Source organism: Aethalodelphis obliquidens, unplaced genomic scaffold (assembly GCF_003676395.1).
Source record: "Aethalodelphis obliquidens isolate GAN/ISIS:26980383/991018 unplaced genomic scaffold, ASM367639v1 scaffold25, whole genome shotgun sequence".
In the NCBI taxonomy this organism is placed as follows: domain Eukaryota; kingdom Metazoa; phylum Chordata; class Mammalia; order Artiodactyla; family Delphinidae; genus Aethalodelphis; species Aethalodelphis obliquidens.
Window position 1 is genome coordinate 6,240,035 of NW_020837969.1, and position 23,259 is coordinate 6,263,293.

A 23,259-nucleotide genomic window follows, 5' to 3' on the forward strand; every position below is an offset into this window, starting at 1 on the left:
TTGATTAACCCTGAAGCCCAGGTGGAAAAAAAACCTTTTGTGAGGACAGAGATTGGGATGGAGTTGAGAGTGAGATACAGAAGATATCAGTTTACATGCTCTCTAAGATTTTGAAAAGACTAATGAACGGTTCTAACTCAACTCCTTCCATAGACCTACATGTGCTCTCTGCCTAGTGGTTGACCAGACTGCCTTTCAGCGGCTCCGGAGGCGGTGGCCAATTTAACTTCCTGCTGACCACCGACCTGCGGTCCTAAGGTTCACGTAGTACTTTTCCAGGGCCCGTTATAAGGTTGGGGGACGGCAGAGGAACTGCTTTTGCGCACATCTAGAGGCCGGGTGTAATCGGTACTTTCCCTGCTTAGGAAGCAGACAACTCTGCCCCCCTCCCTGCCTCCCTCCGACCCGTCTAGCTACTCAGGAAAACCCAGGACGAGACACTCTGCGCCTAAAGGCTCAGCCGAAATGCATCCTGCAGTCGGGTCTCCGGCCGGAACCCTCCCCGTCTCGGGGCGGCCGGAGGGGAAGGGGCGGGGGCCCGGGAGGCAGGCCAGCGGCGCGGCGGGCGCAGAGGATGCACGCGGGGGTCCTGGGCCTCTCCGCCCTGCTGCTGGCGGCCGAGCAGAGCGCGCGTGAGTGCCGGGCAGGCCACGCTCACCCCTCCGACCCATCCTGACGCCCGGGGACCCACACGCCACCCCGGCCACGGCGGCGGCCTCTCCCCGCCTGCGCCCAGCACTGCGCGCCAGTGCACGCACGGTGGCACCCCACCCGCCCAGTCCCTGGTAGATCCCCGCGAATGCACGACCCTCCCGGGGATGCGTGATTGCCCCCGAGGATGAATGCCGCACCCCCTCCGCCCCCTCCCCCTTGCATGCGTGGTCCCCTTGTATCTGAGGCCCCTCCGCGGCGGGTGCACGATCCTCCCCCCTCCCCCTTGCATGCATGGTCCCCGTGTATCTGGGGGCCCCTCCGCGGCGGGTGCACGATCCTCCCCCCTCCCCCTCCAGCGGGTGCATGATCCTCTGCAGGAGTCGCGGCACACGTGGCCCCCCCTTCCCTCCAGAAAGGCCTCCAGGACTCGGCAAAGTGCCACAGGTGCCCGAGGCGCTGCACGCGGGCCTGGGGGCGCCCTGCTCTCCCCACTATCCGGCCGGCCTGGGGGTCTGGACGGCGGGGGAAGCCGCTTGGGGCCAGGTTGTGGTGGGACTGGGCTCGGCTTCCGCGGAGCTCTGGAGGGAGGACCGTCTACAGCTGGACCGGAGGCGGCGGGCGCGGGACGCGGTGGTCGCGTCTGGAGCGCGGTCCGCCGGGCGAGGCGGGGCCGGAGGGCGGGGCGGTTCAGCGCCTTTCCAGTTTGAACTTGTAACTCCTTCGGTGCCGGAGCGGAGGCCTCCGCCCGCTGCCGCCCGGCTCCCTGCAGCCGCTTCTTCCTCGCGGGGCCCCCGCAGATGGGGGGAGGGGTGGGGGGAGTGGAATTAACGGGGCTTCAGCATCCAGACCCCCCAGCGTTCCTCGCCACTCCCCAGCTCGCAGGCACTTGGGGACCCCGGCAGGCTCTGGCTCTGCACTTTTTCCTGGGAGGGAGTTGCCCCCGCGCCGCGTCGGCGGGTCCCTTGTTTGAACCGTGGTCCACGAAGGCCCCCCGGGGCCGTCCCCGCCATGAGGTTTCAGAGGCGCCCAGAGGAGGTCCCACGTTGAGATCGGCTCCAGAGCTCCGGGTTCCAGCGCCGCCACTGAGCAGGGCTAAGATGAGACAGGACCCCGGGTCTCAGCACCCACCCCAGGTGGCCCCGCGGGCGTGGGGTCCTCCTTCCCTCCCAGCTAGGAACGCCTGGGCCTCAGCGTTCCTCAGACTGGGCAGAGCGGTGACTACCCCAGAGGCTTCTGGTGCCTGGGGCTCCTGGTTTGCCTTGTGTGCCGGGTGGTTAGCGCAAGAGACAGAGCCTGGGCACCAAGGAATGGCTTCTCGGGGAACCTGCAGGGTTCCCGTCTGTACCTGGGGCAGCGCTCTCTTACCGCTGCAGTTCACAGCTTTACGTGCCCATAAATCCATGTTAAACTCTAACACTGGGGAACCCAAGCAATAGTCCTGTAAAACAATAACTGTGAGTCCCGAGCACCTGCTAGTACTGGACAGAGGTAAGCACCCGCGTCTATTGTCATTCGTCAGGGATGGCGGATCCTAACCTAGATTTATCAAGCTCTTTCCATTCCCTGACCCTATCCTACAACCCTTGAAAATAAAATAAATGAAGCCGCCCCCAGAGAGGACGTTTTACATTTTTGAGCCCTTACTAAGTACCAGGTGTTTGTGGGGTTTTTTTTGCACGCTGTCCTGTGCGATCCAACAGTCCCTTTGTACAGCTATGGTGTCTGGCCTTTGGGATCCTCTGGGAAGCTCTGGCGCTTTCATTCGACCTCATTCCGGTCTAGACTGCCCGCGGGCTCTGCCCACTCCAGGCTAGGTGTAGCAGGCAGCACTGCTGGCTGTAGGGACACAGCGTTTGCTGGTCCCTCCCTCCTGCCTTCCACTAACCCTCTGGTCCTTCCTCTGGTCCCCAGGCCTCTGCACCGTGGTTTACTACTTCACCACAGGCCGGCTCCTCTGGGGGTGGCTGGGCCTCTCTGTGCTACTACCTGGCTTCCTGGTCCAGGGCCTGAGCTACCTCTGGTTCCGAGAAGATGGACATCAAAGTCGCTGCTCGTTGGTGGTGCTACACCTCCTCCAGCTTGGCGTGTGGAAGCGGTAAGGCAGCCCCTTTCAACCCTGAAGCGTGATTTCACACGTGCGATAGGAGGGTTCTTCTGCGCGTACGTATTCCATCCTTAGGGTCACAAAAGTGCAGGCTTGGGAGAACGTTGGAAGCCACCTCTTTGAACGTTTGCTCTGATATTGGTCCCCTCACCGAGCCTGAACTTCCTTGAGCATCCTCAAGGGGCTCCTACCAGAAGGAGCCGTGACCCTTCAAAAGCTTTTTCTTGACTTGGGCCAAATCCTATGTGCTCGTGTTTAATTCAGTTGGTCTCGCCTTTAGAGCCATGGAAAGTGACTCAGTTAGGGCCGGTCCATGTAAACACCTACTCCCTCACTCCAGGAGGGTGACACAGATTTAAGCAGACTCAGCAGTGGGGTCGGCCTGGTAACATTTGCATTAAGCTTTTATTGCGAGAAGAAGCCATCTGGGTGCCAGGGCCACATTTTTCCATAAAAAGGCATCCTGGGCAGGCCTAGCGCTCAGCAGGCTCGACTGTGGCCCACCAGTTCAGCAGGTAAGGTGTTATTTTCCCTGGGATACCTGGATTCCTGGAGGGTCAGGGGAGTTGCGGCAGTGAGCTTACACTGGGGCAAGTTTCAGCTCTCAGCAGCCTCGTAATCCCATAGAGTTGCCAGGAATTTTAAAAGGGAGAAAATTGGGAGATCAGATTGGTGACGGCCTCCGGCTCAAGAGCACATGAACTTGTAGACGCTGAGGATAGAAAGGCTATCAGGAGTCACGGCCAAGTCTCAGATCTCGGGCTGCGCTGCTGGCTGTCCTGGGTGGTTTATGCCTTCAAGCCATGCCCAAGGCTTTCTTTGGAGGCGCTGAAGTGAGTTTTCTGATTTCCCAGCTGCGTCTGAGGAGGGAATGAATCTCAGCTTGGACGCAGAGGGTACTTCTGATAAAGGCATCATCCAACCACCCGAATTTCTCTGGGCCCCTCAGAGCTGGAACCCTACATCTCTAAAGGCAGCAGAAGCATTTTCAGCTACAGCAGTTTTGCCTAAAGCTGAGCCTTTGTGTTCAAGCCATGTGGTTCCTCTGAAAAGATAGGACTCTGACCAGTGGGAAGAGAGCAGAGCTGGCTTTCCTGTTGGACTCAGGGAGGATCGGAGCCTGTACTGGGCGCTACCCACATGTGCTGACCCTTCTGTCTGCCCAACTTGGTATGAAAACCATTAAGGGCTCCGGTCCTTCCAGGGACCACGTGGTACGTTATAGTCATCAAGTTTGCGACCTCAAGGACAGAGCACCTATTGAAAAAAAATGAATCAACTCTCCCCTAAGCAAACATGTCATAGCTCAAAAGAAGATTGAAGTCAGGGCCAGTCACTTGAGAGAAGCCTCCTGAATAACTGTCAGATAGATCTGTCTTCTGGGGCTCCGGGGGGACCCTTGGTCCCATTTGATCCAGTGCCTTCTTCAGAGATGGGGCAGCGTCAGGCTCACATGTATCCACTTCCATGCTGGTGTCCAATACTGACCCCCGCTCATCTTCCCCAAGTTTCTCAGATGATGCCATGAATACTAAATATATATATTTTTAAAACTAAAATGGGTAAATGAAGAGAGACAGGAAAATTAGGAAAAACAACTAGTCATCTATATCTCTTCTTATTTAAAAAAAGAAGTTAGTGGGACTTCCCTGGCAGTCCAGTGTTTAAGACTGCGCTCCCACTGCAGGGGACACAGGTTCGATCCCTGGTCAGGGAACTAAGATTCCGTATGCTGCTCTGTGCAGCAAAAAAAAAAAAAAAAAGTTAAGGTGACTAAAAATATATATGTATAATTTAAAAGGACAAAAAAAAAAGGCATGAAAAAAGAAAAGAAGTGAGAAGAGTCAGGAAACGGAAGGGGATGTTGGAAAAGAAGGTAACGCCAGAATATGGACAATTACCCTTGCTCACGGTGAACCGCAGATTTGTCTCTCAGTTTTGTAACAAGCATAAGAAGCTACATGGTTTTGCAATGCTTCTGCGATAGAAAATAAACCAAACAAATGGAAATCTACTTCCTTAGAAGAAAACTTTGAAAGTTAAAGTGGAAAACAAGAAATCTATTCCCTATCCTGCAACCAGCTTATTGGGCTTTCACAAAGAAGACACTGGGTAATGGAGTGTCTTTCAGCACATCCACACGGAACTTCGCAAGACTGATTCCCAGTCAGGGCCAGCAGAGAAGCCGCTCAGAAAACTGCAGTTCAGCGAAAGCACCTGTAGGAGGAGCCAAAACAGTTCTGTTTGCACAGCCCTATACAAACAGCATTTAGAAAGGGGTTGTAGCGCAAAGCGGAAGAATCTACTGACAACAAAAAACCAATTAAACGCAAACCTCATGAAGTGGCTTGTAAAAAAGGCAAGGACTTAAAACATAAACGTAGGGCTTCCCTGGTGGCGCCGTGGTTGAGAATCCGCCTGCCAATGCAGGGGACACGGGTTTGAGCCCTGGTCCGGGAAGATCCCACATGCTGTGGTGCAACTAAGCCCGTGCGCCACAACTACTGAGCCTGCGCTCTCGAGCCCGCGAGCCACGACTACTGAGCCCACACGCCTAGAGCCCGTGCTCCGCAACAAGAGAAGCCACTGCAATGAGAAGCCCGTGCACCGCAAGGAAGAGCAGCCCCCGCTCGCAGCAACTAGAGAAAGCCCCTGGGCAGCAACGAAGACCCAACACAGCCAGAAATAAATAAATTTAAAAACAAAAAAAAACAAACACAGGGCTTCCCTGGTGGCGCAGTGGTTGAGAATCCGCCTGCTAATGCAGGGGACACGGGTTCGAGCCCTGGTCTGGGAGGATCCCACGTGCCGCGGAGCAACTAGGCCCGTGAGCCACAACTGCTGAGCCCGCGCGTCTGGAGCCTGTGCTCCGCAACGGGAGAGGCCGCGATGGTGAGAGGCCCGCGCACCGCGATTAGGAGTGGCCCCCCGCTTGCCACAACTGAAGAAAGACCTCGCGCAGAAACGAAGACCCAACACAGCAAAAATAAATTAATTAATTAAATAGGTACTGGAATGATTGCATAATCTAAGTTCCAGGTAACAACAACAACAAAAAAAAGTTCTATTCAACATCAATCTGTTTAAAAAAAAACCCCAGGAAACAAGTGTTGGCAACGATGTGGAGAAGTTGGAGCCCCTGCACACTGACGGTGGAAATGTAAAATGGTGCAGCCACTGTGGAAAACAGAATGGTAGTTCCTCACAAAATTAAACATAGAAGTACCAGATAATCCAGCAATTCCACTTCTGGGTATATATCCAAACAAGTTGAAAGCAGGGTCTGGAAGAGATCTTTGTACACCCATGTTCCTGGCAGCATTATTCCCAGTAGCCAAAACATGAAACAAACCACATGTCTATTAACAGATGATGGATAAGCAAAATGTGGTCTGTACATACAATGGAAAAAAGGAATGAAATTCTGTAATATGCTACAACGTGGATGACTCTGGAGGACATGATGCAGTAAGCCACACAAAAGACAAATACATAATTCCACTTACATGCGGCATCTAGAGTAGTCAGGTTCATAGAGTCAGGTTCATAGAGACAGAAAGTAGGATGGGGGGTGCCAGGGGCCGGGGGAGGAGGGAACGGGGACTTATTGTTTAATGGGGACAGAGTTTCAGTTTTACAAGATGAAAAGAGTTACAGAGGACGATGGTGGTGACGGTGGCACACCGTTATGAATTATTGCAAATTGTCGATAATCTATTCAATTAGGAAATTTAAATTATTAACGTCACTGAACTGTACTCATAAAACGGTAAAGATGGTGTGTTTTATGTTATGTGCATTTTACAGCAATTTTAAAAAGTTGAAAAAAATGTACAGTCCTAGCGGAAACCTCCACCGTTCACTGCCTCAGCTTTCACGTCACCATAAAGTGTTAAGACGGAGAGGAGCATCACTAATTCTTCACCTTGTGGGGCTACGATAGACTATGCCGGGGGAAGCGGATACGTTTGGTTTTTTATTTAAGCTGTTCAGTGGAGCTTGCTGAGAGACATCATTCCAAAGACCAAGTTAGTTTAATTAAACGTGTTAACAAACGTCAATTTTTAGTGCATGTTGTCCTTAGTGCAACGAGAAATCTTAGACCACCATCAACACAGCTCAATATGCTCGGTATTTATTCGTTCATGTTTACTAACCTTGTGTGACCAAAGGGACTGGAGACACGTGATTAAGGCACAGTCTGAGGCCAAATTGTGAACAGAGCTGGAACAGTGAATTAGAAGAAGAGAGAGATGTTCACAGGATGCTGGGAGCCCCGGGGTTTGCCACGGTACATCCCTGGACCAGCGACGTCTTCATCACCCGAAACTCGTTAAAAAAGCAAATTCTCGAGCTTCACCGGGACCCACATGGCATCACGGCAAACTCCTCATAATTCTTCAAACGCGTCTGTTTAATCAGAAATTCTAGGCCTGGGGCCGGGCAACCTGTCTTTCAACAGCCCACCTGGTGACTCTGATGGTGCTCACGTCTGGAACCGCCGTCCGGACACAGGAGCCGTCGTGGGAGGGCTGAAGAATGAGGTGGACTTGGAAGCGTGTGGGAAGGGGAGGCACTTCGGACCCAGGCAACAGCAAAGCTGCTGCAGAAGGAAGTGCTGGAAGTGGTGGTTTTGGAAAACTAGAAGTCTGTTGTGCTGTGAGTGCGGGGTAAGGATTTTCTGGACGAGAGCAATGTGGACGGAGACAGACTGGGCTGGACCATGAAGGAGCTTGTCCACCAGGTAAGGGGTTTGAGAGCCACTGGAAGGGTTTAAGTAAAGGAGTAATCTGGTCAGATAAGGCCCTTAGAGACGGCACAGGAAAGGAACTGAGAAGGGAGAGTCCAAGGGCCAGGCAGGCGGCCAGAAATCCGGGCAGGAGCTGGTGAGTACCTGGAAGGAGAGCATCCATTCCCACCTCCGCCCTCCTCCTCCCACTCGCCGCCCCGTACCTCCGCTTTCACCTGGGCCCCCCGAAGCCCCCTAACCAGTGATCTCAGCCTGAGTCCCTCCGCCTGCAGCAGGTTCCAGAAACGCGATTCCAAAAACCAGGTGAATCGTATTCCCACTGGTTCTCCATTTCCCACTGGTCCAGGAGGGACACCCAACTCCTCAGCTGGGCCAGAAGAGGCCTCTGCTGCCCCAGGATGGGCCGCCATTTCAGTGGCCCTTCTCCTGCCCCCCCCCGGCGCCACCGTGCTCCCTCAGGCTTTGTCCCTGTCCTGAGTATGCCCGTCCCTCCTTTCCCCGAATATGTTTTCCTCTCACCCCAGGACCCCTTCCGCCCCTCTCGTTTTCACACGTCTTTCTTCCTGCTTAAAACATTTCGCGTGTGTATGGCTCGCTTTCCACAACTGAATCTTGGGCTTCCGGAGAAGGTCTTCAATTTCGTTTGCACCCTCTGCAGTCTCCAGCAGGTGGGAGCAGCCCAATAAGGATGGACATGGAATGAATGGAGGCGGCTGGGAGGGTAGGAAGGGAGATTGGCACGTCCCCAGAATGGAGGATTCAGGACTGAAAGGGAAGCTACCGTATTCAGCTTCATATGCTTTTTTTAAAAAAAATTAATTTATTTATTTTTCGCTGCGTTGGGTCTTCGTTGCTGCACGCAGGCTTTCTCTAGTTGCGGCGAGTGGGGGCTGCTCTTTGTTGCGGTGCACGGGCTTCTCATTGCGGCGGCTTCTCTTGTTGCAGAGCACGGGCTCTAGGCGCACGAGCTTCAGTAGTTGTGGCTCGCGGGCTCAGTAGTTGTAGCTCGCGGGCTCTAGAGCTCAGGCTCAGTAGTTGTGACACACGGGCTTAGCTGCTCCGCGGCATATGGGATCCTCTGGGACCAGGGCTCGAACCCGTGTCCCCTGCCTTGGCAGGCGGATTCTTGACCACTGCGCCACCAGGGAAGCCCCATATGCTTTTTCTTAACATTATATTTGGGTCAGAGATCACGGCTTCAAAGACTCAGTAAGAAATCAGTTCACTCCAGGATCCAAATCATGAAAGAGGAAAGCTGTCTTTCTTAAGTGTCTTTCCTGGGCCCTGTGTACCCTGAACAAAGCCATTTCAAAGAGGACCCCCTTCTGCTCTGGCCGTAGAAATGTTGGCCGGAGATCAGAGGTGGGGGCGTTCGGGGTAACTTGAAAGGCGCACTCAGCTCTCTTTCAGGAGTCGGTAAATTAAAACGATTCCCAGTTTTTCTGAACTTGGACAGGACAGAAGTTCGCAATTGCACATGGACTTGGCAGGCACGCCAGCCCCTGCTGCAGGCAGGTGTAGGGATCACCGTGTTCCTGCTTCTGGGCGCGTGAGTGGGAAACTGCTGTGAAAATCCGAAGTCCCCAGAGCCCACACGTGCCTGGGGAACGGTGTCGTTTTTATACGTGCGCGACCCTCCTGGGGGCACGGGACAGTGACCCATGGCGCCTCCAGACGGCTTTCGTAAGATGGAAGCATCAGAAAGGTTTCTAGGGTGGGTTTTGGGGGAAGTAGAATGAAACAGGCGCACTTCCTCCTTTTTCTTCTCTTGCACTGACTCCCTTTCCTGGACGTGTGTCCCTGCAGCCAGGGCAGCCCGTCTTTGCACACCCCACGATGGTGCCCTGCCCTTCCCGCTGTCCAGCGGAAGTGGATTAATTCCCATCCCGAGAGGCCCTGGGGCCGGGGAGGTAGTTCAGGGTTAGCTCTAAACTTTGCGGGGCTCAGAGAGAGCCCGCAGCAAACCTGTGTGGTCCAGGCTCCCGGCCTAGCACCCCGTCCACGTGTGGCCAGAGTGTGTTCCGCTGGCCAGGCCTTGCTGGGCAAGGTCACCTGCTGCCGCACTTGGGTCAGACGTGCCACCTTCACTCTGGAGTCAGAGCTCAGGGACTTGGGGTGTAGGTGCGATCGGTTAACCCCTGGAAAGCTATCGGTCTCTATGCGATAAGCCAGAGAAGGGGGTTCCTGTTTAAGTTATCACGGTGTGGTTCTGAGTCCTGGCCTCTCCTCTTCCTCAGGCACTGGGACGCCGTGGCCCCTGTTCTCCGAAACGAAAGGGAGGCCCCCGCCTCGGACCAGCTGCGGATGCAGGAGGCCGACCTGTCGGCCCTGCGCCTCCTGGAAGCCCTGCTGCAGGTCGGGCCCCACCTGCTGCTTCAAACATACGTCTTTCTCGCCTCGGACTTCACTGGTATCGTGCCGGGTGAGTGTCTCCTACCACTGACCTCAGACTGTCCGACTTCTCAAGGCGGACAGAAGGAAACCCCTTATTTAGCAAAACCTGGCAACCTAAGATTTCCTGTTTGGGAGAATTAGGGCAGCCCAAGGGAATGGTTAATACTGGCTTTTGTTTGGGGCGATGAGTTCCCGGGGGTCGGCTTCCTTCATGGGGCTCAGTCCATGGGACAGAAATAGTCGGATGACCCTGAAAGCACCTTGGGAAGGTGCCGCGTGCTGCCTCTTGCGAAATCAGGGTGTCTGTTTCCCCCGGGACTAACTCTGCAGTCTGAGCCTCACACCTCGAGAGCCATGGAAACAGCAACTCGGGCCCCAGCAAACGTGCATCCTCTGCTGGCTCTCACTCCAGGGTGCAGGCTCTCTCCTGTGGGCTGGAACCATTGGATGTCCTGGTCTCATTTCTCTGATTAAACCTCCTTTATATGGATTGAATAGCAAAGTGCGTTTGGGATGAAAGAGCACGTTCAGAGCCGTTAGGATCTGCTTCGTCATAAACCAGAGGTGCCTGAGGAGCAGTGACTGGGATGCTTTTCTTAAAGGGTGAACACGGAGAGCCCAGCCCACCTGAGGGGACGAGCGCCCACGTGTTAAGCAGAGGAAAGCTCTCCTGCACGCCCTCATTTCTTCAGAGAAAGACGTGCGTGTTTGCACGGAGGGGACGATGCCCTCTGAGAAGTCAGATTTTGTTAAGGGTTAACGTCCTGTAAATACTAGGCTGTCCTGTGCGCTTCGCTTCCAGGGATGAGTGCGCTGTGCTCCTGGTCTGTGCTGTCCTGGGCCCTAGTGTGCTATGCTCGTGCCATGGGCGCCATGAAGCCGGGTCACCTCTCCATGCCGTGGACGGCCCTCGGCTGCCAGCTGCTCTGGAGGATGGGCATGGTGGGAGCCCGCGTTCTGAGTCTGGTTCTGTTCTTCCAAGTTTACCGCGTCTGGGTTCTGGTTGTTGCAGGTGAGCTGAGCGTACGTTCCGACTATCTATTGGGGCCTGACAAACCACCCCGAACTTAATGCCTTACAAGAACCATTCATGGGGCTTCCCTGGTGGTGCAGTGGTTGAGAGTCCGCCTGCCGATGCAGGGGACACGGGTTCGTGCCCCGGTCCAGGAAGATCCCACATGCCGCGGAGCGGCTGGGCCCGTGAGCCGTGGCCACTGAGCCTGCGCATCTGGAGCCTGTGCTCCGCAACGGGAGAGGCCAAAACAGTGAGAGGCCCGCGTACCGCGAAAAAAAAAAAAAAAAAAAAATATATATATATATATATATATATATATATATATATATATATAACCATCACATTTGTTTTAGAAATTGTTGTGCATTTTTTGTTACCAATCTAAAGATGGGTTTTCTAACATAAGAATGTGATAGTTCCTTGTATTTATTGAGCGCTTATATTGAGCACAATATAACTCATTTATTATAATTATTAAATGTTTTTAAATTATAAAATATTTGCTAAAATTACAGATGATAACGTAGCACACCACCATGTAGTTTTCACCTAAAACCAAAGTAGACTTGACTTTCTTATTCAACCTTTTACTTAATCGTACTTTGCATGTGTCTATAAAAACAAATCAATAGGGCTTCCCTGGTGGCGCAGTGGTTGAGAGTCCGCCTGCCGATGCAGGGGACACGGGTTTGTGCCCCGGTCCAGGAAGATCCCACATGCTGCGGAGCGGCTGGGCCCATGAGCCATGGCCGCTGAGCCTGCGCGTCCAGAGCCTGTGCTCCGCAATGGAAGAGGTCACAACAGTGAGAGGCCCACGTACTGCAAAAAAAAAAAAAGAACCATTCATGATCAACAGCCCCGGTTCTGAGGACTGACTGGGCTCCGCCGGGGGTTCTTGCCCGGGGCCACTGGGCTGGCTGTACAGACGTCTGGCACCCAGGGCTCCTCCACCCTTTCTCTTCGGCAAAGTCATCTGGATTCGGACATGTCAGCTGAGCATTCCAAGAGAAAGGGGGTGGAATGGCCCGGAACTGGATCAGCATGGCTTCTGCTGTATTCTGCCTGGCAAAGCGGTCTCGGCCAGCCCAAGTTCAAGAATGTGGAGGAATAGATTCAGCCCACGAGTGTCCAGGGAGAGGAGGAATGCATGCAGGGTCTCTTTGGAGAAACGCACCTGCAGCTCAGAGAGCCCAGCACTCACAGGACGAGCCAGCCCCAGAGCGCAGCCTTAGCTGCTGTGAGGGCTCCACATTCTGTATCATGGGCTGAAAATCCTCAGTAAAACTGACACTTCAACAGGAGGGAGGCACAGGGTCCCACGTGCCCTGACGCAATACAGAAACGTGCAGTACATACTGTGCTGTCACTCATAGCCTCCCAAAGCCCTCCATGTTATTCAAATGCTGAGTTTTAGCCGTCTTCTCTGTTTCAAACAGGACATTTCCACTGAATCCAAAGCCCCCCTCAGCCCTCAGTCTAGCCGCACCTGGCTTGACCAGTGATGACAGGGAGTCTGCCTGATGATGCAGGATGCCTGCAGGGGGCCTGTGTGTCCCTGCCCAGAGAGGAATCTCTTCCGGTCATCAGGGAACACCCTCTACAAGAAGGAACAAGAAGCACTGAGAGATACTTAGACTTGAGCCTAGAACAAGCACGGATACATTTATTGGCAGAAAGCAGAAATCTATGAAAGAAATTGTGTTCCTAAAGAGACATTAGCTTTTTTTAATTCGTTTTTAAAAAAATGTTCAGTTCAATCTCCAGTATGACATTATTCCTCCTAAACTATAGGAACAAATATCACAGCTGGGCTGCATACAGATCTTTCCTTTGGATGTGGAGGGTTTTAGCCCTTCGAGGAGGGATTAAAAAACAGTGAGCAGTTTTGTCACTGCCTCTTTAAACACTTTCTGGAACTAAAGAGGCCTAAGTACGCAATATTTAGTGAGTGTTACGGAAGCTAGTTTTTGTTTGCTCATCCCCAAATTAGGTCAGCTACCCTTTATGAGGATCAAAATAAAAAGTGTGGGTTTTCTGTGGCCCTTGAATCTCTTCTGGGTTTTCATTTGTTTTCTTGGGTGCCGAGTCAGATGCAGTCAGAACAGAGAGGAGGGCTACAGGCCCTGGTTTCCAAGTTCCTGCCCTACCCCCGCCCCGTCTCCTCCCTCAGCGCCCCCCACCCCGAGGACCCTGACTTCCGAGGCCGCTCTCTGCAGGTGCCCACTGGCTGGTGATGACGTTCTGGCTCGTGGCTCAGCAGAGTGACATCGTGGACAGCACCTGCCGCTGGAGGCTGTTCAACCTGCTCACGGGTGCCGTGTACATCCTCTGCTACCTCAACTTCTGGGACAGCCCTTCCCGAAGCCGGATGGCCACGTTCTACACGGCAAGTGGTGATGACGGTTTTGTTTAATCCCAGCTTTTACTGTATACGTAGCACGTGTGCGTGCATGCGTGTGTGTGTGTGCGCTTGAGCACACATATCTATTAAGAAGGAATAGCTTAATTTTAGGAAAAAATCTAAAGGGAATTATAGTCTTGAACAGAGATGATGGGCTCTGAAAATAGCAACCTGACGTCCAGTCGTTTCCACGTAGTTACTGCGGCAAGGATTGTGGCGCCTTTGGCGATGTTTTTCAGCCGCTCTCTACGTCAGCCCATCTGATAAATACAATCACAGTTCTATTCTGTGTCATATACGCGATGCCCTTGTTAATCAGCTCAATCACTGAGTTACAGCTGTGGTCCTAGATAGTGTGAAAAGCACAAAGATGACGTAATGCCTGTCTGCAGGCCGCTTCTGGTCCCATGGAGGAGATAAGCTTCTACCCAAACAAGTTTTTAAAAGAGGCAGAATGTGGACAAATGCTGGCAGAGAAAGCAGCGTCTGAATTCCACAGGAGTGTCACTTCCTACTGGGATGACCGGGGATACTTTTGATGAGAAGGGGGAAGTTGAACTGCATTGCAAACGGCAAAGGAGAGAGGACCAGCCAGGGCTTCGGAGCACAGGCTCTGGAATCAGACGGGCTTACGTGGGACCCTGGCTGTACCATTAATTGTCACCAAATGACGTGGCCAAGAATTTAAACTCTCTGGACCTATTTTTTCATCAGCACATCAGGACATAGCCACCCACCTCTCGGTGTCCCTGTGACAGTGATATAAGACCTACCTGCTTTTCAGGGTCCCTGGGAAGATTAAATAATAAACAACTTGGGCTGAAATAACCAGCAAATAGTGGCTGTTACTAATACAAAAAGTTGAAGAGACTTTCAGGGGTGCAGGCGCTCCAGGATGGAGGGGGGAACAAAGAGAAGAGCCTGGAGGTGCAGCTCCTGTCTAGCAGCAGGTGGGCGGCGTTGCTCACCTCCTGGTTTTAGGAGAGCGCCGTAGAGCTTGGTGACCCCATAGACCACGGGACCCACAGACCAAAGGGGACCTGTGATGTTGAACGAGTCACAGAGCCCCACCAAGCCTCAGTTTCCACATCTGGAAACCGGGAGTAACAAGGCCCATCTCACTGCGGGGGGTGAGGGCTGAGTGTGTGGCAGGGCCCCGCCCCCATGCACCGTGAATAAACCTGAGGGTCACTTTTCCATCGTCCGTTCACCGGAGCAGCGTGTTCACGTGCCGATGCCCATGGGCGGCCTGAGAAGCAGTACTACGTAAGGAGACGTTTCACAGTTGCTGCTTTTCTTTCTTTGTTTTTGTCACGTTCACACCCTTGTGCCAGGAGTTCTGGGGGCTGTTACATAAGGAAGGGAAACAAATGCTTAATTCTTTGCAGCTGTCCTAGTCACCGGACCACTGAGTTCAGAGTGATCGAATAGGAAAAGACAGAACTTAGACGCTACAGAAGTTTCAAGTGTGGAGTGGCAAAGACGCAGAAGCAAAATGAAGGCCACGGGGTGCGGGGAGGCCATAGGAAAGCCAGTGTGGACGGTACCGAGTTAAACACACCCGGACGCCAGTTGACGGCGATGAAAACAGATTCTATTCAGTCGCAACAAGGAAAGGGGTCCAGCGTGGACTGACGCTGACCTCAATTTGTGCAGAGGTGACTGCATATTTTAAAGGGAGAATGGCGTGGGACAGCGTGGGCTCCAGCAGAGTCGGGGAGTGAAGGGGTGTGGTCAGTGCGACCTCACCATCTGGGGTGTTAGTTGGCACTTTCGGGATGAGAAACACACTTCCCGTCTCTGTCGTGAAGAGTGTTCACACACCTTAGAGCAAGGGGCTCACAGGCTGGGAGAGTCGTCTCCTGGGATGTGTGGGTTTCAGAGAGATGGTCCTCAGGTCCTGGAGAAGACAGCTCTGGGTGGTAAAAGATGTACGTTTCAAAGGGACAGAGAAAGGATTTATAATTGCAGATTTTCTGAGGTAACGCCCCCTAAGAGGAGGTTCAGGGCCCATCTGCCTGTGACCAGATGTTGGCTGGAATGAACGGTAAGTTCTCCTGGCAGCCCTGAGCTTTCTTAAGCAGGGACTTAACTGCAGCTGGGGTCATCATTCTAGGGGGGCAGCCTTGAGCTGTTAGAAACTATGGTAGTGTTGCTTTGGGTCTCTTAATGTGCAGAGGTGGGCAAAATCGTTTCCGCCACGAGTCTGCAGTTTTTATAGGCCAAGGCTGAGGCCTCGTCCAGAAGAGGGCTTAGGGGAGCCTGTCTGAGTCGTTTGGTCAAGAAGAGGGTCTTTGTCAGTGGAAAGTCATTGCGTTTGTCAGCGTCCTCCAGACAAACAGAACCAGTGGGATGTGTATGGATGTGTAAGAGCAGATTTGTCATAGGAATTCGCTCATGCAATTATGGAAGCTGAGAAGTCCCACGGTCTGCCATCCACAAGCTGGAGAACCAGGGAAGCCCGTGGTAATTTAGTCCAAGTCCAGAAGACCAAGAACCAGGAGGTCGGTGTCCAAGGACAGGAGAAGGTGGATGTCTCAGCTCAAGAAGAGAAGGAGAATTCCCTCTTCCTCTCTTTTGTTCTATTCGGACCCTCAACAGATTGGACGGAGCCCACCTGCATGGGTGAAGGTGATGTTTACTCAGACTACTGATTCAAATGCTAATCTCTTCCCATCCTCACGGACACACCCAGAAGTAATGTGTTACCAGCATCTGAGCATCCCTTGACCCCGTCAAGTAGACACATAACATCAACAGTCACAGTCCTTTAGGGGCAGCCTGTAGGAAGGTGACCCTGGACCGGAGAGTCAGGACACACTGTCGAGAGGACCGCTGCATTGTCAAGGAGTGGACGCTCGACGCTGGGTGGAGGTGGGGCTGTTTCCAGGTGTGTTAGGGAGGATGACAAGGCCTGATGTGCAGGTGAAACGGGTCACCCCGACAATGGTGGGGAAGAGAGACTGCAGTAGAACCCTGACAGGAAGTAGCAAGTTAAGAACTGTGAAATGGCAGTAAGGACGGGAAAAAGGAGATGGATTTTTTTTTCCCACAGTCTGCACTACCAGTTTTTTTGTTTTGTTTTGTTTTGACATATACAAACTTAAGAGTTTGTATATGTCAAGAGGGCCAGACAGCTGATGAGATGTGGTTGATTTAAGGAGAGTACCTCCAAGTTCTGCAGGCTGGGCTGCTGGGCAGTGCCGTTTAGAACCGAAATAACACCTGCTGGACCCTTGAAACACAGCTGCCCAGAGCCTAAGGCACGGGGAGGTGGGTATTCTTAGGATTTTTAAGCAGCCCCTAATATCATTTTTTATTCTCTCCTTATCTGACCTTTCTAGAGTTAAAATGATGCCAGTGAATGGCTATGCCGAACCTTGGAAGACTTTTAGCATAATAGTATGACAATTCAGGGTTTTAAAAAATGTCTCCTACACAGTGTTTAAATACATCATCTTTGAATTACATCCCGTTTATTTACTTATTTTAAGAAATATATTTTGTATTATATTGATATATTTTATATTAAAATATTTTATATTAATTTATATTTAAAATTATTAGCTTTGGAAACCTTAGCTAATAAGCCCGCCTGGACGGGAGGTACGGAGAGCCTTCTCTAAGAGCTGCCCTTATTTCAGTTCCAGGAGGAAGGTTCCCTGTTCAGCCAGCAAGAGTACCTCCCCTGCTGCCACCTGGTGGTCAGGGGCCAGATTTACCTTTAAAGAGGTAAATATTCGAAACAAATATTCTGAGATTGTTAACGAAAGTGTGTTGAGTATGGCTTACTGGAATTCAGTGTCACTGTGAGCTCTGCAGATACTTTTAATTATTGCATGGTAAAGCCAACAGGTGCATACAGTTAATGTAACATGAGAATGTGGAGCATATAAAGTAGGAAATAAAAGTCGCTATCAGCCCCACCTGACCCACCGGAGGGAATCCCCCGAGCCTCGTGAGCTGTGCCTTTACATTTCCTGTGCGTTTATGATTCTGCAGACATTTTAATGAGCTGCACTGAGAGCAGGGAGAACACCCCGTTGCTAGAGAGGCTCACTCGACCCTGACCCTGCTTCCAGGAGGGCCCCGTGGGCATGAGGACAGAGCCCCCAACCCTGAAGGGAGCTGCGGCGGATCGCAGGACGGGAGCGTCCCGAGGCCGCCTGCACCGACCAAGCGTGCTGACTCTCCTTCTGGTGCCCTAGGTCATGCTGCTTGAGAACACCATCCTCGTGCTGCTGGCCACGGATTTTCTCCAGGGAGCGTCGCGGACCAGCCTGTGGACGGTAGCCGGAGTCTTGTCTGGATTTCTGATCGGTAAGACCCCACATCTCCTTCCTAGCCCCTCCCTCCCTACCCCAACTTGCTTCTTTACAATAAGCTCCCTCCAAGGGTAGGAAACGGTGCTCAGAAGCAGCTGGATGGAGACCAGGGAAGCTCCCTGCCCTGCGGGCAGCAAGGCCGCTCCCACAGGGGCACGAGAAACCGGATCAGCCTCCGTCTGCCTTGCTTGGCTGTGCTCAGAGGAACTGCTGGTGAGGCAGGGGCTGCCTCGGGGGTGGGACCCTCTCTGGCGCGCTGGCAGGGGTCAAGGACGTAAGCTCCCGCTCTTTTCCCAGCATCGAGGCAGTGGGTGCGCAGGGGGCAGAGCAGGGGCCTTCCTGGCTCCACACATGTGCGGTGTCTCGACGAGAACCCTGGGAGAGGGGCTGAGCGAGGTCAGGCGGTCTGGGAGTGGCAGAGCCACAGGGCCTGGCAGTTTAAGATGATCGGTTACTTCTTGTGATGAGGGAACGTCTCCAAGGTCCACGCTGTGCCCACCACGCTAACCCGGCTTAGCAGATCGGGTGTGAGCTCCTCTCCTGCACTTGGAAAATAACAGAAGACGCACCCCTGCTGTCGGCCTCCTCCCCGCACTCCTGCCCCAGCACGCGCTGGCCCGGCGATGGCGGCGCCCTCATTCTGCAGCCTTTGCCAGAGCTTCCAGGACAGCACCCGAATGTTCCACGCGGGTCCTTGCGCTTCTGAAACACGGTCCAGGGCAGAGGCTTCTCCTGCTGTTCGCAACAACTCGGGGCCCGAGCTCCCGCGCGCGCCCCAAGGCCTTGCCTCTGGCCACCCACATCCCGGGGGGAGCGCGTGGGAGTCGGGGCACCGCCGGGCAGCCCTGACCTCTGACGCAGGAGGATGGGTGGCGGGGAGTAGGGTCCTTTTACCTGGCCAGCAGCCGGGGCTTGGACTGGCCCGTCGGGGTAGCACTGACCAGGGAGAGGAAACGCCCCGGAGCTTCCAGCATTTGGAGACATGAAGATGACTCTTCCAGGGACGGAGCAGATTCATAAACGTGGCCATAAAACAGGTATTCGAGGGCCACGAACCAGCGGTGGCCTTTAAGCTCGACCCCCTCCGTTGTCAGGAACCAAGGCTCGTTAGAGATGCCGGTGGCCAAGTCAGCCCTTCTTTTTCAAATTAAACTTTTACCTTTGAGATGATTGAAGTTTTCAGAAATAATACAGAGATCTCCACATCAATAAATGTTTTTTTAAAAACATTTTAAAGAGTGTAAAGTGAGAAATGACGCAAGGACGGCTAATGTGGCTGGAGATGCATGAAAGTAATTCACCGAGAAGATAACTTGAGAGTCGGATCTAGGAGGATGGATGGAAGGTATTATGGTAAGGAACAGGGAAAATTTTCAAAATTGTGCGTGAAAGAGAGAGTTTGAAAGAGAGAGTAAAGAATAGAAGGAAGGAAGGAAAGAAGGAAAAAGGAAGGGTAGCAGGGAGGGAGGGAGGGAGGGAGGGGAAAGAGAACGCAGAGAGATCCCTGCATCCCTCCCCCGTACCCCAGTGGTGGCTTCCCGCAAAACTACAAGCAGAACGTCAGAACCAGGATGTTGACGTGACACATTCAAGACGCAGAGAGAACTCTTCTGTGGCCATAAGGACCCTTCTGTTACTCTTTTAAAACCATATCCACTTCCTCTTACCTCCACCTCCTCTGTAACCCCCGGCAACCGCTAACCTGTCCTCCATTTCTATGATTTGGTCACTGCAACGATGTTATGCAGCTGGAATTGTACAATGTGTGGCTTTGGGCATTGGTTTGGTTCACGGAGCGCCATTCCCCGGCAGTTCTTCTGAGCCCTCGTGTGTATCAGTGTCCCTTCCTTTGTTGCTGAGGACTGGTCCGTGGTTTGGATGAAGCTCAGTGTGCCACCACCTGCCTATCGTAGGACAGCTGGTTGGTCCTTTTTAAAATAATAATATCTATGCCAGGCGCCAGGGTGCAGGGAAGTGCCCGGGGTGCCCAGGCATGAAGCGGCCGGGCTCTCTCACATGGCAGCTCCCAGCACTGCTCGAGCCACCCTTCCTGGGGGCGTGGGCACCGTGACACTTGGGATGAAGGGACGGTGAAGCCGGGCAACCCAACCACTCATTCGGATTTTCCAGTTCTCACTGAGTCCTGTGAGCACAGCGGGGGCGGACGTAAAAAGGTCCCCCCCGCCCAATCTGCTTCACGCTCCAGTTGGAAAAGAGATGTCGGACACCATTCCTAAAATGTGTGGGGCTCCTGGGGCAGCCTGAGCTGATTCCCCTGTGGTGCTGGAGGGAGTCCTCAGTGGGAACATGGGACATGAATTATAGTCAGCGGAGCACAGGCTATAAAGAAGCAACTCTGGCTGCCATCTTGAGCTCCCTTGATAAGCATTTATTGAGTACCTACTGCATGCCAGCCTGGGGCTGCAACCAGGAACCCGGTGAAACACGCTGCCTCAGGGAGAGTCTACCTTCGCTGAACACATGTACCTGGGACTTGCAGGATGGCGGGGAAGGGGGTCAGCTCCCATTTCTTGGCCTCGGGTGGCTCACTGTAGAAGGAGAGTGACAATACCTCCCTCACGCTGGCTGTGAGAACTTGGAACAACGTATAGAAACGGCCAGAGCCGAGCCCCCTGCAGAAACAACACTCGGTCACATCCCACAGGAATTCTGTCTCCATTCCCCCAAAGGTACCCTGAGAGGATGCAAGGGGGCGTCTCTTAGGCTCCTTCTAGCTCCATCCTTGCTGCGATTTCCTGGCCCCTGCGATGCTCTCCCCCCTCCTTCCCCGCCTATGTCAGGTTTCACGCTGTTTATACCGAGCGCCCTGAAACCAGGCGCCTGGTCCAGTACAACAGGAAGCTGGAAATAACGTGGGAGGATTACTGGAAAGCTCTGTTAAATGAATTATTGCCGTAGCCAACACTTCTGATCAAAATAAATGAACCTGACAACAATGTGATTAAGATGTTTATGCACACAGGAAGTATTGTTGCTGTTCATGGAAATTCCTTGATACGAGGTTTTTGATGCGTATGTTTAACCTCTGCTTGGGTCTTGTTTTTGACATGATTCCTTACCTCCCCCTCCCCTCGCTTTGGAATCCATCAACCGGTGAGTAGATGGTTGAATTCTGAGTATCTGACCCAGTTTTCTGAGAGTAAAATGATCATTTCTACCAAACCTCTCTCTGCCTCTCTCTCTCTCACACACGTCTAGAGGACTCGGTTGGAGTATCCCTCAAGGACGAAGCCATAGAATCCTCAGGACTTAGACTTTGTTCTTAGATTTTCAGGTGTAGACGCAGTTGCAGCTTATGGGAGCTGGAGAAGACTTAAATTTCCCCCAAATATCCAGTTCTGGTGCTCCAACGAGTCCTGTTTTGGATCCTAAGTTGTATGACTCCACTCAAAATTGCAGAACCTGGAATTCTACAAACCACAGCGAGGACACAGGACTTCAAAGAAGATAACCTTGTGCTCTTTTTCTTCTTTTTCAGGCAGCGTCTCGCTGGTCATTTATTACAGCCTGCTACATCCTAAATCCACAGACATCTGGCAGGGCTTTGTAAGGAAGTCCTGTGGCGTTGCAGGGGGTGATAAAGCAGAGGGAGACTCTCCTCCCCGGGCCTCGGGGCCAGCTGGGGAGGGGCCGGAGAGCCTGGGGACCTGCCAAGAGGAAAGTGATGTGCTAACAAGCCTGGGGAAGCCCCCCGGCCCACAGTGGGGTCCCCCACAGGCTGGGATGGAAAGCCAGATGGCTGGGGAGGCCTCTTTCCTCAGCCATCACCACTGGCTATTGGTGAAACTTGCCCTGAAAACGGGAAATGTGTCAAAGATCAACGCACTCTTTGGAGAAGACAATCCTGGCTTCTTTTGTTCCCCTCCATGGGGGTTGAGCCAACACTGCAACCAGGAGAGGAAGCCCCCATCCTCCCAGCAAGAGCCCCCATTGTCACCCCACAAACCCCTAACCTCAGAGGAAGGCTCTGAGCTTCGAGTTGTCCCCAGAGCAGAGGCTGACGAAACTTCAAATTACGTCTCTTTTGCCAGCAATGATCATGACAAAACTCCTGCCCAGAAGCCGTCAGCTATGCAGCAGGAGGGCAGCCCGAAGGAAGGAGATGGGGCTGCTTCTGGGGTGCAGGGGAGGGGTGCAGGGGGGTGGCTGGGTGGAGGGGAAGGACAGGAGAGCTCCACACTCTACTTCAGTGCCACCACTGAAGGGGCCATGTCCTCACACCAAGACGGTGGGAGGGCAACTCTGACGATGTCCGTCTCTGGGAGGAGATTGGGGGAGGGCAGCCCTGCCCGGCCTGCCTCACCTCTGCCGGCCACCAAGCCCTTTCCCGCCACCATGGCCAACATCAGCCCGATCTTAGGCACCGGCCCAGGTAGAAGCTTCCATCCTAGTGGCAGAGCCCTGGGTGGCTCAGGGCACGGGGGTCAGCAGGAATCCGCGAGGGACCAGAACCATCCTGCCACTGCTGGCACACAGATGCCATGGCCGAAGGTGAGCCCGAGGCCCGCTGTGGAGCCCTGCCTCACGTCCACCCCCAAGTCTGAGTCCACCCACAGGGACAGCAGCTGGAGGGAAAGGCTGAAGACCGAGACAAGTTTCTTCATCTGACCACAGTCACTGTGAGATAAAGCAACAGACCAGCTAATCAAGCTGGTCATTGGCGTCGGGATAGGTGGAATCCCACTTCTGACACCTACACCCTTGCGTACATCACATCCCCTCTGGACTTCTGTCCACACAGCTAGAGAATGAGAGAACCAGATTAGATTAGATAAGATCCCCTGCAAACACCACATGCCACACATATACACAGGAGTCATTCTCTAACACAGTGTAGAAGGTGGTAGAGATAAAGCTTCCAATCAAAATTGACTGCTGGGCTTCCCTGGTGGTGCAGTGGTTGAGAGTCCGCCTGCCGATGCAGGGGACACGGGTTCGTGCCCCGGTCCGGGAAGATCCCACATGCCGTGGAGTGGCTGGGCCCGTGAGCCATGGCCGCTAAGCCTGCGCGTCCGGAGCCTGTGCTCCGCAACGGGAGAGGCCACAGCGGTGAGAGGCCCGCGTACCACAAAAAAAAAAAACGGAAAAAAAAAATTGACTGCTTCCATTTACAAACTCTATGGTCCTTTTGTGTCTCCCACTGTGGTTCCTAGGAAACTCAAAGGTAAATCCCAGAGTCCTATTTTGTTCTGGGATTTCATGATACACCAAGCTCCTGACACTGGTTATTAATCCAGTTTTTTAAAATGTATTTTAACTGCATTATTTTATGAAATTCCTTGGTAAACTTCAGGACATCTCAGGCCTCTGCCCAGTGGAAGGAGAGCCAGAGAAAAACCAGAGCTGGACAGAGTTAAAGTGGTGAAAACAGATTTTATTCAGGAACTATTGCAATAGAGAAAGAGACCTCAGTATAAAACCAGCACAACTCTGAACTCATCGTGGACAAGTGGGGGTTTATAGCCAAGGAGCAGGTGGAGCTCAGTGGATGGAAATTACTAAGAAGCAGCATCGGGGTAAAGGGGGATTCTGGCTAAACTGACCTAACAGATTCTCTCTGAAGGCAGGCCAGGGAGGTCAGACATCACCTGCGGG

General features: G+C 53.0%; 1 protein-coding gene across 1 annotated transcript; it reads left to right on the forward strand.

Annotated features, from left to right (window-relative positions):
• Positions 1–574: 574 nt before the first annotated feature.
• XKR5 (XK related 5) lies at positions 575–22,613 on the forward strand. Its single transcript, XM_027123022.1, has 7 exons — positions 575–632; positions 2,566–2,749; positions 9,746–9,930; positions 10,705–10,914; positions 13,134–13,303; positions 17,527–17,638; positions 21,143–22,613. Exons 1-7 carry the CDS (start codon positions 575–577, stop codon positions 22,270–22,272), a joined length of 2,049 nt encoding a protein of 682 aa, XP_026978823.1. The 3' UTR covers positions 22,273–22,613.
• Positions 22,614–23,259: the final 646 nt, after the last annotated feature.

What these genes read in the sequence shown, in the direction of transcription:
- XKR5 (XM_027123022.1), top strand. Translation starts at nt 575, where the DNA reads ATGCACGCGGGGGTCCTGGGCCTCTCCGCCCTGCTGCTGGCGGCCGAG. An exon ending in GGCGGCCGAGCAGAGCGCGC is followed by an intron (nt 633 to 2,565) that starts GTGAGTGCCGGG and finishes TCTGGTCCCCAG; the next exon opens with GCCTCTGCACCGTGGTTTAC. An exon ending in CTTGTCTGGATTTCTGATCG is followed by an intron (nt 17,639 to 21,142) that starts GTAAGACCCCAC and finishes CTTCTTTTTCAG; the next exon opens with GCAGCGTCTCGCTGGTCATT.